The sequence below is a fragment of the Melanotaenia boesemani genome, chromosome 4, assembly GCF_017639745.1.
Source record: "Melanotaenia boesemani isolate fMelBoe1 chromosome 4, fMelBoe1.pri, whole genome shotgun sequence".
NCBI lineage: Eukaryota > Metazoa > Chordata > Actinopteri > Atheriniformes > Melanotaeniidae > Melanotaenia > Melanotaenia boesemani.
The window spans coordinates 29,769,697-29,782,167 of NC_055685.1; the positions used below are offsets into that span (position 1 = coordinate 29,769,697).

The 12,471-nt window shown below is 41.0% G+C and overlaps 2 protein-coding genes across 5 annotated transcripts in view; one reads left to right on the plus strand and one right to left on the minus strand.

Annotated features, from left to right (window-relative positions):
* Nucleotides 1-4,461, plus strand: part of pkd1a (polycystic kidney disease 1a) — a 78,584-nt gene extending 74,123 nt beyond the window's left edge. The window contains exons 55-56 of the mRNA XM_041983009.1: nucleotides 931-1,257; nucleotides 1,404-4,461. Coding sequence (XP_041838943.1) covers nucleotides 931-1,257; nucleotides 1,404-2,408 — 1,332 coding nt within the window. The 3' untranslated portion in view covers nucleotides 2,409-4,461. The remainder of the gene's footprint in view (nucleotides 1-930; nucleotides 1,258-1,403) is intronic.
* Nucleotides 4,462-5,974: 1,513 nt separating this feature from the next.
* The window catches only part of tsc2 (TSC complex subunit 2), a 38,225-nt gene continuing 31,728 nt past the window's right edge, over nucleotides 5,975-12,471 (minus strand). For all 4 annotated transcript variants that reach the window (XM_041983593.1, XM_041983595.1, XM_041983594.1 and 1 more), the window contains 10 exons: nucleotides 12,074-12,231; nucleotides 8,684-9,288; nucleotides 7,533-7,611; nucleotides 7,366-7,452; nucleotides 7,111-7,297; nucleotides 6,884-7,023; nucleotides 6,725-6,803; nucleotides 6,555-6,646; nucleotides 6,366-6,464; nucleotides 5,975-6,263 (listed from right to left, as the gene is read on the minus strand). In XM_041983593.1, the coding sequence (XP_041839527.1) occupies nucleotides 6,096-6,263; nucleotides 6,366-6,464; nucleotides 6,555-6,646; nucleotides 6,725-6,803; nucleotides 6,884-7,023; nucleotides 7,111-7,297; nucleotides 7,366-7,452; nucleotides 7,533-7,611; nucleotides 8,684-9,288; nucleotides 12,074-12,231 (1,694 nt within the window). In that variant the 3' untranslated portion in view covers nucleotides 5,975-6,095. The remainder of the gene's footprint in view (nucleotides 6,264-6,365; nucleotides 6,465-6,554; nucleotides 6,647-6,724; nucleotides 6,804-6,883; nucleotides 7,024-7,110; nucleotides 7,298-7,365; nucleotides 7,453-7,532; nucleotides 7,612-8,683; nucleotides 9,289-12,073; nucleotides 12,232-12,471) is intronic.

Consider the following 12,471-nt stretch of genomic DNA (forward strand, 5'->3'; position numbering starts at 1 on the left):
GGGGGGGGGGGGGGTCACTGCCTGGATCCAGCAATTTTTAAAGGATTTTTTACCATGAGGAGATAGTGATAATTTTGCCATTAGAGCGCCTAACTCAAAACTGATGTTCATAATCACTGAAATTTTTTTTTACAGTGGCTTGGCGGTGGTCTGCGCTCTGTGAGTGCTTCTAGTATTTAGCTACTGTTAAAAGGTCAGTTAGTTTTACTAGTAAAAACCTACCGAAATAATTACTCTCAGCTAAACTTGTCGATCCCCAAAAAAACAAAATATATGAAGACGACAAGAAAAAGTTAAGATGGGGAAAAGGATGAGATGAGAATGAGGATGGATGAATAGATAAGGGAGAGAAAGATGAATGAATGGATGTTAAGGGAAAGGGAGGAAGGATAAAAAGATGGGTGGGTGAGGAAGGATGAGGATGAGCAAAGTAAGGAAGGATGAACAGGTGAGAGAAGGGAGAGGGAATGGAAGGGTGGATGAATGGAGACTGGGATAGGGAGGGTGGGGTCAAGAGAGCGAGATGAATAGTACTGAGTGGTTGAACCAGGTGATTAAAGGTGTGGTCAAGCCACGGCCTTGCTCCCAAACTGAAGTCGATGGGTTAGTTAACTGGTTAACATCTATAATGTGACAAATCCTGAAACCACTACACTACAGATCAAATAGTGGGCTTCTGCATTAGGTTAATCCTTTTCTTCCATGAGTCATGTTTCTCTGGCTTCACTCCAGTTGTCAAAATGTCTCACAATAAGTTGAAGAAACTTTTCCTATATTTCTGGTCTTCACCAACTACCACAGAATTTTGCTATAAAATTGTCCAGACTGAGTCAGGTTGGTTAATTAGCCTTTAAAGACATCTGAATAATTACAGTCTCTAATTCTCTTTTACCCAATTTGAGTAAACGTTTTCCCTTTCTCTGTCTGCAGCTCTTTAACTCAGTCCTGGATGGCTACGGCAGTGTGATCTCCACCTGTCTGCATTTGCTGGGTGCCGATGGGCGAGGCTTGTTATCTTGGCGTCCTGCTTTGACAATGACCGGTCCCTCCAACACCGTGTCCTCGCTGGTGTTTCACGTGAGCTTCGCCGTGTTCCGGCTGATGTTGCTGTGGCTAGTCATCTCTGTGTTACTAAGGAACTACCGGCGTGCTCGAGCAGAGCTGTACCGCCCTGCTGTGGATCTCCAAGACTATGAGATGGTCGAGCTGTTCCTCAGAAGACTCAAAATGTGGATGGGACTCAGTCGGGCCAAGGAGGTAATCTTCCTGTTTCATATCAGTTGCAGGGTGTCAGAAAAGATCAAAAGGAAAAGCAGGAAGTTGATTTTCCTGCTGAAACTAATGTGCACAGATATAAACTTTGCCTCATCTAATCCATCTCTCTTTTTCTTCTCTCTGCTTAGTTTCGTCACAAAGTGCGTTTCGAAGGTATGGAGTTGCCTCCATCTCGCTCATCCTCCACCAGCGACTGTAAGTCCCTGTGCTTGCCCCCATTGGACAGTCCAGACTCTCCACCCACCCCAGACAGCGTTGATGCCGGTTCTGAGGCATCATGGCACCCAACTTCCTCCAGCCCCTGCAGCCTGACAGAAGCTCCAGGGATTGGCCTGGGACTAGGGTTGGGTCTTGGGCTGGGGCTGGGCCCAGGAGTGCTGGTTGGAGGTACCAGCTGGAGGGAGAGAGCAGAGACAGAAGCCTCTCTGAGGAGACTCCTCCCAACCCTAGACGCCCTGCTGCAGCAGCTTGACCGTGTCACCATGGCAACAGAGGATGTATACCACATTGAGTGTAAACTGGAGCGAGCCCAGAGGAAAAAGAGGCATAAAGGGAGAGAAAAAGGGGATGATGGTCACGGAGGGAAGAGTGAGGTTAGACAGAGAGGGAAGGTGGAGGAAAAGAGAGAACGAAAGACTGGAAAAGAAAAGTATAGAGGAAGCAAAAAGGAGAAAAAGACAGAAAAAAAGGAACTTCCAAAAGAATGTGGGAGCACTAATCCCAAAAAGACTCCTGTAGCTACACCTGTTCCTTTTATGAAGCCCCGACCTGCCTCTGCACATCCCCCCACCCATCAGTCATCAGCCAAACCTTCAGTCAGTGCACCTACACCCACACCAGTTAAAGACAAATCTGCCACTGACCCTTCCCTTCTCTTCATGTCATCAGCAAACACTCCTCTTTCTCATATTCTCAAAACACCTACTGCACCTATGTGCAGTCATGCTCCTACCCCTTCCTTGCCATCAACCCCTGGCCCTACACCCATTACTCGAGACTGGGATCCTCCCACTGACAAAGAGACCCTCCCTTCCTCGAGTTTGTTCAACCACCCAGCTCATACTATCACAATCCCTACACGAAAGAGGAAGCGGAAACCCCCACCCCTTAAAAACAAGGTGCATCCAACTTAGAGCAGGTCAGGGCTTCTTAAACCCAGAAGGACAAACAGAAGTGAAAAGTGGAGCAAAATAATGTGGGCATTAAATGTCAGGGTTAAGGACAAGAGGGGGACATGGACAGCTGGTTTTGTCCCCAGATGCCCCTCTTTAAACCCAGGAGATGAAAATAGTGGATCAGAAAGTGGAACTGTAAGGTGCAAAAAAAAGAAGAATCAAGTTGAGGGATGTAATGAGGGCTAATTGTAGAGCAGTAAGAGAAAGCTTTAATAAGCAGTCATGCATCCAAATTTATACTTAGAAAAACAGGGTGCAGGTCACCAGATGATAAAGTTAAAGCAACAGCTCAACAAAGAAATATTACTCGGGCCCAAAAAACTGAACCCTGTTGCCTCGTGACCCTGGAGGTCACTTGGCTTTGCTGACAAGAGCACAGATGCGTGCTCACGAGAGGACTCTGAAATGAGAGCAGACTGCCATCAGTCATTTTGTATATCTCTGGATAAAAAGAAAGAAGAAAGGTGTGGATACATATTGTTATATTTCATATTTTGGTCACTATGGGTACTCTTAGCCTGTCCTAGTAATGTTTTATGAACCCAAAGTTGCCCGCAGGCACACACAGATATACGCACATGCAGGGATACACTTATAGAACACTGTAGGTACATATCAGAGAATGGAAACGTGTTGTACACTTCAGCCTGGTGAGGTACGAGAAAACACACACACACACAAACTCATGATGCTGTTGGGATTCCAGCAGCCAGCTCTTCAGGGTGCAGATAAAAAAAAGTCTTTTCCACATTTGTGTGGACAGATAAAAAGGAGACAAAGATCTAGAAGGACAAGGCAGAGCAGTGAAAATGAGGTGTAGTAAGTACTAACAAGAATAAAGGGACTGAACCATGCGGAGTCTTTACACAAGCTCTTCCTTTATCAAGCTATAGTAACTCTTTGTCTCTCCTAAATATTTTCATTGGTTTTTTTTCCACAATGGAGGCCATTAAAAAGCACTTTTGTTTTGTTGTAGATTGTTTTTGTTTTTTAATGAAGTGTAAAGTAATAAGCTTGGTACGCAGACCAAAATAAAAAAAGAAAGCTTCACTCAACACTTTTATCTTAACCTTAAATGCTGCCAAAGCTTTTGCATCATTTATGCATCTTGAGTTTTACCATGCCAAGTAATTCATTCATTTTGTACTTGCACTTTATTTCCTAATGGAGCTGATAACAAACATTATATTTAACTTTTGTGTGTCAAGTTTTAACCATTAGCTACATTAAAGAAGCATTCCTGTAAGTATTACCACAGTATTGTTGAAGCAGTAGCTAGCGGTTGTGCTTGTTTTGTAACGTCGTCCTGTTGTCCAGTGGTCAAATCTCAGGGAACCCACCTTCTCCTTATAAACATGGACAGAAATCCAGGAAATCCAGGAAAACCAAAACTGGGTGAGATATGAATATTTCCAGTTAACTGAATGAAATTGACACAGTGATGTTTGGTAGTTAAGATACTAAATAAAGACATTTTTAAAGAGGATGTTATCATTTTAAAGCATGCATACAACCCAAAATTTGATTTGTTTCATTCTACCCTATAACTCCCCGATTTTCCTATCTTCTTTGTCTCATGTGTACATTTCTGTATATATTTGCTCCATATGATGTATATATTTTTGCTTCTTCTGGATTAATTGTGCTCAGTGACATATATGTAGGTCAAGCACTGGTGTTGCAAACTCCAAAGTTTTACATTTCTCTGGTCTAATGGAAGCACAACAGCCAAAGACTTTAATGCATTTAATGTTTGACAACATATATGCTAAGATAACAGAAAGTTGTCCAGATAGTCCTCCTAGAAGCCTCATATTTCTGCTCTTTGTGTACGATGTATAACAGCGTAGTGCCAAAGCTAATGTTCGCCTCTACGTCTTCTGTTTTTGTTTTACATCAGTCCTTGAAAAAGTTTGTTTACGCTTTTTTTGTATCTCCTCTGTATTCTGCAGTTGTAGCACTTGTCATGCTTTTGCACTTGACAATGTCAAATAAAGGATTTGACAGCTGATTTCTGAACAATGAAATGATTTCTGGCAAATAAACGCTGCTGTTTTATATTAAATGGAAGTTGTGCTTTGCTAATGAGCACCTATTTAATTCACAGTATTTTGCAAAAGTCTGTAGCCACCACTTGCTAGTCTTTCTTTCAGGGAAACACTTTCTTGCCATCTCTGAAAGTTTTCTTAATAAGTTTCTGAAGTTTTTCCTTGAACAGTGGCAACATGTTCTACTTAAGTCCAATCTTTGTACCCAACCATTTTTAGAGTAATAGTTTGGGTTTTTCTTTGTAAAAATGAACCAGGGTTATGTCTGTATAACAGGCAACCTGGCTAAGAAACTATTTTAATTTGTATTTTACTGCACTATACTTACAGCCTGTCACAAACACTTTTAACCATTTCCTTTAGCTCCAGCTATAAAGGAAAAACTCAGACATACAGTAACAGTTCACCAGACATGAAATAGCATTTTTATATCAGTAAGATTCCCAAAGAGCCATTAGCTGACAACTTTGCACACTATGCCAAGATATGCCAGAAGTTGAAGTGAACAGCAAATGAACTACATCTGAAAGTGACATCCTAAGGAAAGGAAAAAATCCAGTAAGACCTGCTACAGGCCTGAGAGAGAAATCTAAACCTTCAGTTGATCCACCTTTTAGCTCCCTGAAGCCTTATCAGAAAAATGGTCTCTGCTGAATGGTGAAAGAAACAGAAAAACAGAAAAGTCTGAGGTATGCCAAATGACACAAGAAGTGGTCAGAAAATAAATGATGACAGCCCTTATAGAGAGATTAATCCTCCCCAAAGCCTGGAGTTCAACATGATTAAAGCAGCTTGGGATCATCTCAGTGGGACAAAAGGCAGCCAGCTTCCCTTTGGAAAGTCATTCACTGGAAAACTATCCCCAATGACTACTTAAACAAATGAATAGAAAGATAGTCTAAGAAGGTTCAGAATGAGTTGAAGAATAAAAGTGTTCATACCAAACACAAACTTTTAAGCTTGTTAGAAGCGCACTATTTTTGTTTTGGACTTGCATGTTTTCATTTGTTTGCACATTTACGAAAAAGAGGTGGCTCAGGAGTTTTGCACAGAACTGTATATAAAACTCCACTGGGACACAGGTTTATGCTTTGTTTAGACATCCAGCAGTCACAGACTAGTATGATCCGGTTTCCAGCCATCTGATATACATCCAATATTTGTTCCTCTGTGTGGCATGGTACCAACTCCTGGGAAAAATATCTACAGTATTAAAAAGCTGCTGTGTCTGCCTGTTGTTTAGTCCTGGGAAGGTTATGTTCAACAGATTTTTAGATTGTTGTTTCAAAGAACATCTTCCTACTGTGGCTGGAAACTACTCCATGAGAGAAGTGAGACTGAATGAAAACAAAACTGCAGCACAGAGACCGAAACAATGAGCTGAAGCTGTAAATCCAACATTAAAGTAATTAAAGAGGTGCTGCAAATGGGATTTCCTGTATTTTCTAAACAACAAAAATCATAACCCAGAATTTCAAACCTTTTTACATCAGCTTTTATTACATACACAAATTTACACACAATCACACCCTGTCTGTGGCTGTGTGTGCGTGTCTGACTGTGTATGTGAGTGTGTCAGCCAGGACATAAAATGTGATCAAACAAAATCTGTGAAATCATCCACTGTTGATACGAGTCTTTTCCTCTGCCCGGAGACCTCTGGGTTCGCGCCTGCCGTGCTCTGCTGAAATGATTTGTTCTGCTGAGTGTGTCCTTGGGTCAGCGAGATGCCGGGAGTTGAGCGAGACTGAATGTCTTCTTGAGCCTGAGGCAGACGAGAGTAAAAAGAAAATGAAAAATAAAATATCTAAATAAAAGTAGTGGTGGGGAGGAAAAGGGAATCCTAGTTTTTGAGGTTTGGTCTTACCCTGGTCCTGATCCTCTTTATGTGCCGTAATCTCGCGAGCCATTTAGAAGCGTAAGCATCAGATGGGTTAGCCCTGTACTGATGAACCAAAGAAGCCATCTACAAAGAGATTTAAATAAGAATTAAAGATGTTTCTGTGGGTAGACATGGGACATAAAAAAAAAAAAAAAGTAATTAAGAGAGCCTTACATTTGCATGTAGAGCCATCTGCCTGACTAAGAGCGGGAGATTGCGGTCTGACACGATCTTCGCCACCGTTGTGTCTACTAGGCCCTCAAGATCTGGAGGAGAGAGTGAAGAGAGAATGAAAAGAAGTACAAGAACTAAACGAGAAGAATAAAACATTCTGATCGACTCACCTTTGCGGCACTGGAGGGTAACAAGGTTACATTCGTAATCAAGAGGTTTTATTACGACCTCAACAAAGTTAAACTGACCCTACATGACGGAAAAAGAACAGTGTAATGAGGAACAAAAGGCATACTGCAGATGTTTTATGCATGTTTTGGCACATTTACCTTGATTGTGCCCAGTTTATACTCTTCTCCCGAATCATTATACACCACCATAACAAAGTCGTTGCCAATGTGCCGCTTTTTATTGCAGCAGCCCTTGTCGCTCTCTCGGTTTGGCATCAATGTGGCTATGTGGAAGATGGCTGCAGAGATACGATTGTATTTAAAATTTACACACCAGCATGACTGAATAATCTTCCCCGTTACCATCATCTAACATTCACACTAACCCTGCATGATGTCGTCATGCCAGCAGTAGGTGAACTCGCCATCATCTCCATACTGGTCAAGCCCTCCGAGGAAAATCTGGTCGGGATCACAGTCTTTTAGGTGGATTAATTTGCCGAGGCCTGTGAGGAAGGCGGCGTAGCGGTTGGAGCCGTATTCATTTGACAGTATGGCTACCTCATTGTTAACCTGAAAAATGTTAAGAAGATCAGCACATATAGGAAGAGCAATTTAGGGTAGAATCAGCAGGTTCTTACCTGACCAGCTCCGACAAACACCACACCGATCTTATGAGTGTCATAAGGAGGCATCTGGTCCAGAACCTTCACAGCACGGTCAATCACCTGCAGAAATGACAATATTACAATGTAAAGACATTGTCTACATAACATGAGCTGCAGGTCAACCAGGGCATACGGCTCACCTGAGTTTTGGGCAGCAGCAGAGGCTTGTTTGCCTCATTCCCAAAGAAAGGAGAGTGGTAGAGCTGGAGGAAAACAAAGCTAGAAAAGATAACAGGATATATATTAAAAAAAAATCTTTCAAAACATTAAATATTTGTTTTCTATTAAACTTATAATTTAAACCACCAAAAAACTGTCATTAACATAGAAACAGATGCACAGCTCTGTTAATTTTATTTTAAAAATTAATTTATATCTATATTTTGTTTAAAAAGCTGAGCAGTGCCTCAAAACAGCATCATAAGACCTCAGTATTTTCTGGAAAACATAAAACCTTCATTTTTTATGGTGTGACAAAGCTTTTTGTGTGTTTATCATTGTAAGAATGCCTGTAAAAGCTGTTTCATAGCCTCACTGAGGTATCTTTCTGTAGTGCTCCAAGCCCCTCCTGAATGATTATCTTTTATCAAAGACTGCAACATGCAGTCCTCCAAGCACCTATGAAAGCATAGCCTTAGGGAATGATGCTGCATTTGGATTGATTACTGCTTAATAAGCTGAAACTAGAAGTGCTCAACAACAACCAAATTCATAACAAAAAACACAAAAATAGCAAAGAAGCAGAAGTGAGAAGCTCAGGCCATCGTTTGCTCTAAACCACTTAGTTTCACTCCAACACAAAGCAGATGACTTCAGCCTTCTCCAAAAGCAGGACAAAGTTTAAGTCGCAGAAATATCCATGACTAACTTAAGCAGGAGCAGTCCAGTTCAGACTGGTCTGCATATTTCTGATACTGCCCCCATGTGGCAAGAAAAGCTAAAACATGGATCAGCTGGAGCTGCGTGAAACAGTCCTGCAGATGTCTGACATTTTCAAGCATGTTGAAAATGATGTGAAGCTCAAATCACATCAGGTTCCAGGGGTTGAAAACATAAATGTCATTCTAGGTCAGAAAGAGAGAAACATGCATCTGCATTGCTGCATGAATTAAATTTGCACCTTCAGACATCTAAAAAAAAATCTTTCAGCTAAACTGTGTTGCAGAAAATAATTTTATTCATTGGTATGCTTAGATTTTCCTTAAAAGAGCTGAGATGAGCCTACTGACGTCACCTGTTGGATTGCATCGTTAATTTAGCCCTGCAGGGGTGTCTTGTCACTGTGGAGTACCTGGGGCTGAGTCCAGAGATTTTCTCCGTGTTGCTGGGTCCAGGTCGACTGTGATAGGAGTCCCTGTCTGTTCTTCTCTCTCTCCTGGAGGAAGGGGCTGACACAGAAATAGTGTGCCCACGGGGTCGGTGGCCCCCACTGGGGGAGATGGGTCCAGGTTGTGCAGGAGCAGCTGGGAAAGACAACCTCATCCCTGCTCCTCCACTCTGAGATGACGAGCCTGAGCCATCTGCACCAAGGCACGGGCCTCCCAGTCCATTTCTTTCTCCTCCTGTACTCCCCCCCACTTTGTCCCTCTCAAAATGTGACTGCTGCATCTGAGGCTTGCCGTCCGAGGGTGCTCTAGGCCGTGAGGTGTCTCCCAGCACACCCTCAGACTCCAAAGCAGCTTTGGTGAATGCCTCTGGCAATGTCTGGAGTTCTGGAGAGGAACTGGACTTGTTGAGTCCATGGCCCTGGGACTGTGAGTGGCTTTGAAATGGAAGCTCAGGTCCCTGACTGCCTGGAGTGGATGGGCCCAGAGTGGGCTGATCGATGGGAATGGCTCCTTCGCTCACCTCTTCCAGAGTCGACTTTTCATCATCCTGACTGGAGGTGGAGGACGACTGAAATTAAGAAGAATTTTATTCCAGAGAATGTAATGACTATAATCTTCATTTAACTTGTTGTACTAACCAACTAATTGTAAAAATATGCAAAAAGACTCAATATGAATTTGTAAAGGTAGAATATAAACTCCATTTGCTTGTGCCAACTTGGCCATGTTAAAATAGCTGATAATCACACACGAGGAGCTGTGATATTATGACAACTATGAGGCTTCAGCAGAGAAAATCTGCTGCAGACACCCTAAAAAAACATTTCTAAAAACTCATTTTCTGACTTGAAATTCAAAGTACAACAACTTCTCAGTTCTGATTTCTAGTAGTTTATTACAAATAGATGCTAAAAATCAGTTATATAATCTTCTAGCTTTAAACATCCATATTAGCTATGAAATGACCATCCTCAAGGAGAGGGTCCAGTCTTCCTCTATTTTTCACCATTACTTCCACATCAGAGCTACAAGAAGCGAGCAGTTTCTAATCATACACTACCGTTCAAAGGTTTGTGGTCACTTTGCCATGGGATTCAATAGGGAAGTGACCCCAAACTTTTGAACGGTAGTGTACATTAATATAAACGATGACTCCCATCACACTTCCTTGATGTGTGTTACGTACCCTTTGTGTCTAGGGGTGGAAAAGGGAAGTAACACACGAGTTAGATCGAGGGATATATAATAAAAGGTGTCCTAATCAAACAGGTATCCACGCACACACGGCGGTTAACAAATAAATAAAACAAAAGCAACTTAATACTACAATCAAACCAACTTAATATTATCAGCCTTATCTTTACTCAACCCCACTCAGAAAGGATGTCATAATCTAAAACAGACAACAAAAGAAACAAAAGAGCCAATATGCTTTGGAGTATTATCACTAATTGAAACCACAAAAAAGCCCACACAGGATAACAAACAGCAAACAGTTTAGATATCAAACTGGCGAACTGTGTCCCAATTGTACACAGCCGCAACGAATGAGGGTAATCCAGAGTATTTGAAGGCGAAGCATCGTCCTGATTGGGCAGCCACTGAAGAGCCGGAGCAGCAAGTGACCAATCCTGAAGAAGGAAGGCAAAATCCATGGAGCAGTCCCCCAGCCAATCACTGGGAAGCGCACAGTCCAATTTACATACACAGCTTCAGCCTGGGGTCGTAACAATTTGTTTGGAACAGACATCCATAAAAGATAACTAAATGCATTAAAGCAACTTCTTCACTGAGTTTTAGCAGTTTGCAAAATTAAATTCAGAGGAAAAAGCACACAGCAGATCTTGATCTTATTATCTTGCTGAGTTTACCATCCGCCAAGCTTATCAAGCTTCTCAGCAGTCAGCACGTCCATACGAATTTCTTATCCTACTAGAAAAGACTAATGTCTTTCCTCTGGTGCTTCTAAGAACTGGAGCAGCATGGGGATTTTCTTGCATTCATGTTTGCATCTGCTTTACATTACAACATCTTTGAAGACTGTGTTAGAAGCACATGGGTTACACAATTTCATATTTACAACTTTTTACACAAAAAGATCAAATGTAATGAAATGATGTTTTTGTGTAGAACCCATTTCAGCATGTTGTGCAACAATCATGTTGATCAATATCAAATTAATGAGTTTGCTGTTTTTGTGACATACTGATGTTGTTAATGTATTTTTAGCTGATTAAAACCCCAGTTGATGCTCATTAGTCTCTAACTTCTAATCCCAACAGCCACTCTGAAGGCAATGATTTTTTCTGATAGCTGAGGTAGTTCTGAGTGATTCAGTCCACACACACATTCCTCCTGGTACATGAGGAACCAGCTGCACATAGGGAAAATCCCTCTCTCAGCAACAAAAAAGGAAAGAAATTAAGGCATTTTCTAAACATTTTTTCCATCATCTTGATTAGTTTTATTTTTTATTTTTTTAAACCGTCATTTCATTAGTTTTTAACTTTGTTTGATGCCGTAGGGCAACGTTTTTATGTGTTAAATGAGCTATACGGTATAAATAATAAATTCAAATCAGACATTGGAGAGAAAACTGAAGGATTTGGGAATTTAATGCCAGGAATTTAGAAAAACACAAAAAAATGTTTCATTTATTTGCTGCACCATCAGCCCCATCATGTCTGCACAAGCTGCAGGCTTAAATTTCTAGATTTCTTCAACTTCTTTGACATCAGAGTCCAAACATCTACAGATGTTCACTAAATTATTTTAAAAATCCAGTAATGAACATGTTTATGATGTTATTACCACATAAGGTATCAGGCTACCAAATATTTGCCAGAGGATTATAGTTTTAGGTCAAATTTGCAGATCATATATATTGATAACCAACTTTTTTAGAACGAGAACCAAGAAAATGATAAGCACATGAAGGAGTTTGATTAAATGTGTTAATGACATTGTTTTTTTCATAGTATTCGGCTCCACTTTTTGATTTGATGTGGATGATGTGAACTGGAGCAGAATATTATTATATTCTTCCTCAGATATTCTTCTGGTAAATAATCAGTTTTTGTATTTTGTAAAATGTTGTATTCAGGCTTGTTTTACTCCTAATTTAACCTGGTCTACTTCCTCTATGTTGCTCATACAGCAGCCTATAACAGTTTTTACCTTCTTTTTAATAACTAATAATTTTAGAAAATTTCTACCTTTAGGAAAATAGAACATTAAAAAAAAGTTTTTTCTTGTTTCCATACTGATCTAGGCCTGGAAAATACCATAACTTGCATACTCTTTAACAGTGGGGGAAACCAGTATGGTCTTACAAACCAGTATTTGTGACTTACCCTGCTGAGGGTTCCTGGAGGGGGGGTTTTAGGGAACTTGTCAGCAGATATGAATATGGGCTCAGTGGGAATCGGCTCAAACTCCTCACTCTCCAGCCAGTCAGGTGGAGTGTTTGCTGCGGTGACACCCGAGCCTTCCTCCAGCACCACCACAGAGTCTACAGCAGGACACAGCAACAACCACATGCATTACATGTGGACATGCAAAAACCTCACACACACACACACTGTTAGTTCAACAATCAGACAAATAAAGTATAACTAAAACTAAAGATTTCCTCAGGTGTCAGTAGTAGATTTTTACACTCTTTAAAATCGAAATTTTAAATAAGTGTTAAATAAGTCAACTGATCATCCTGACATTAAACAGAATCATATGCACCCACACTGATCAAACT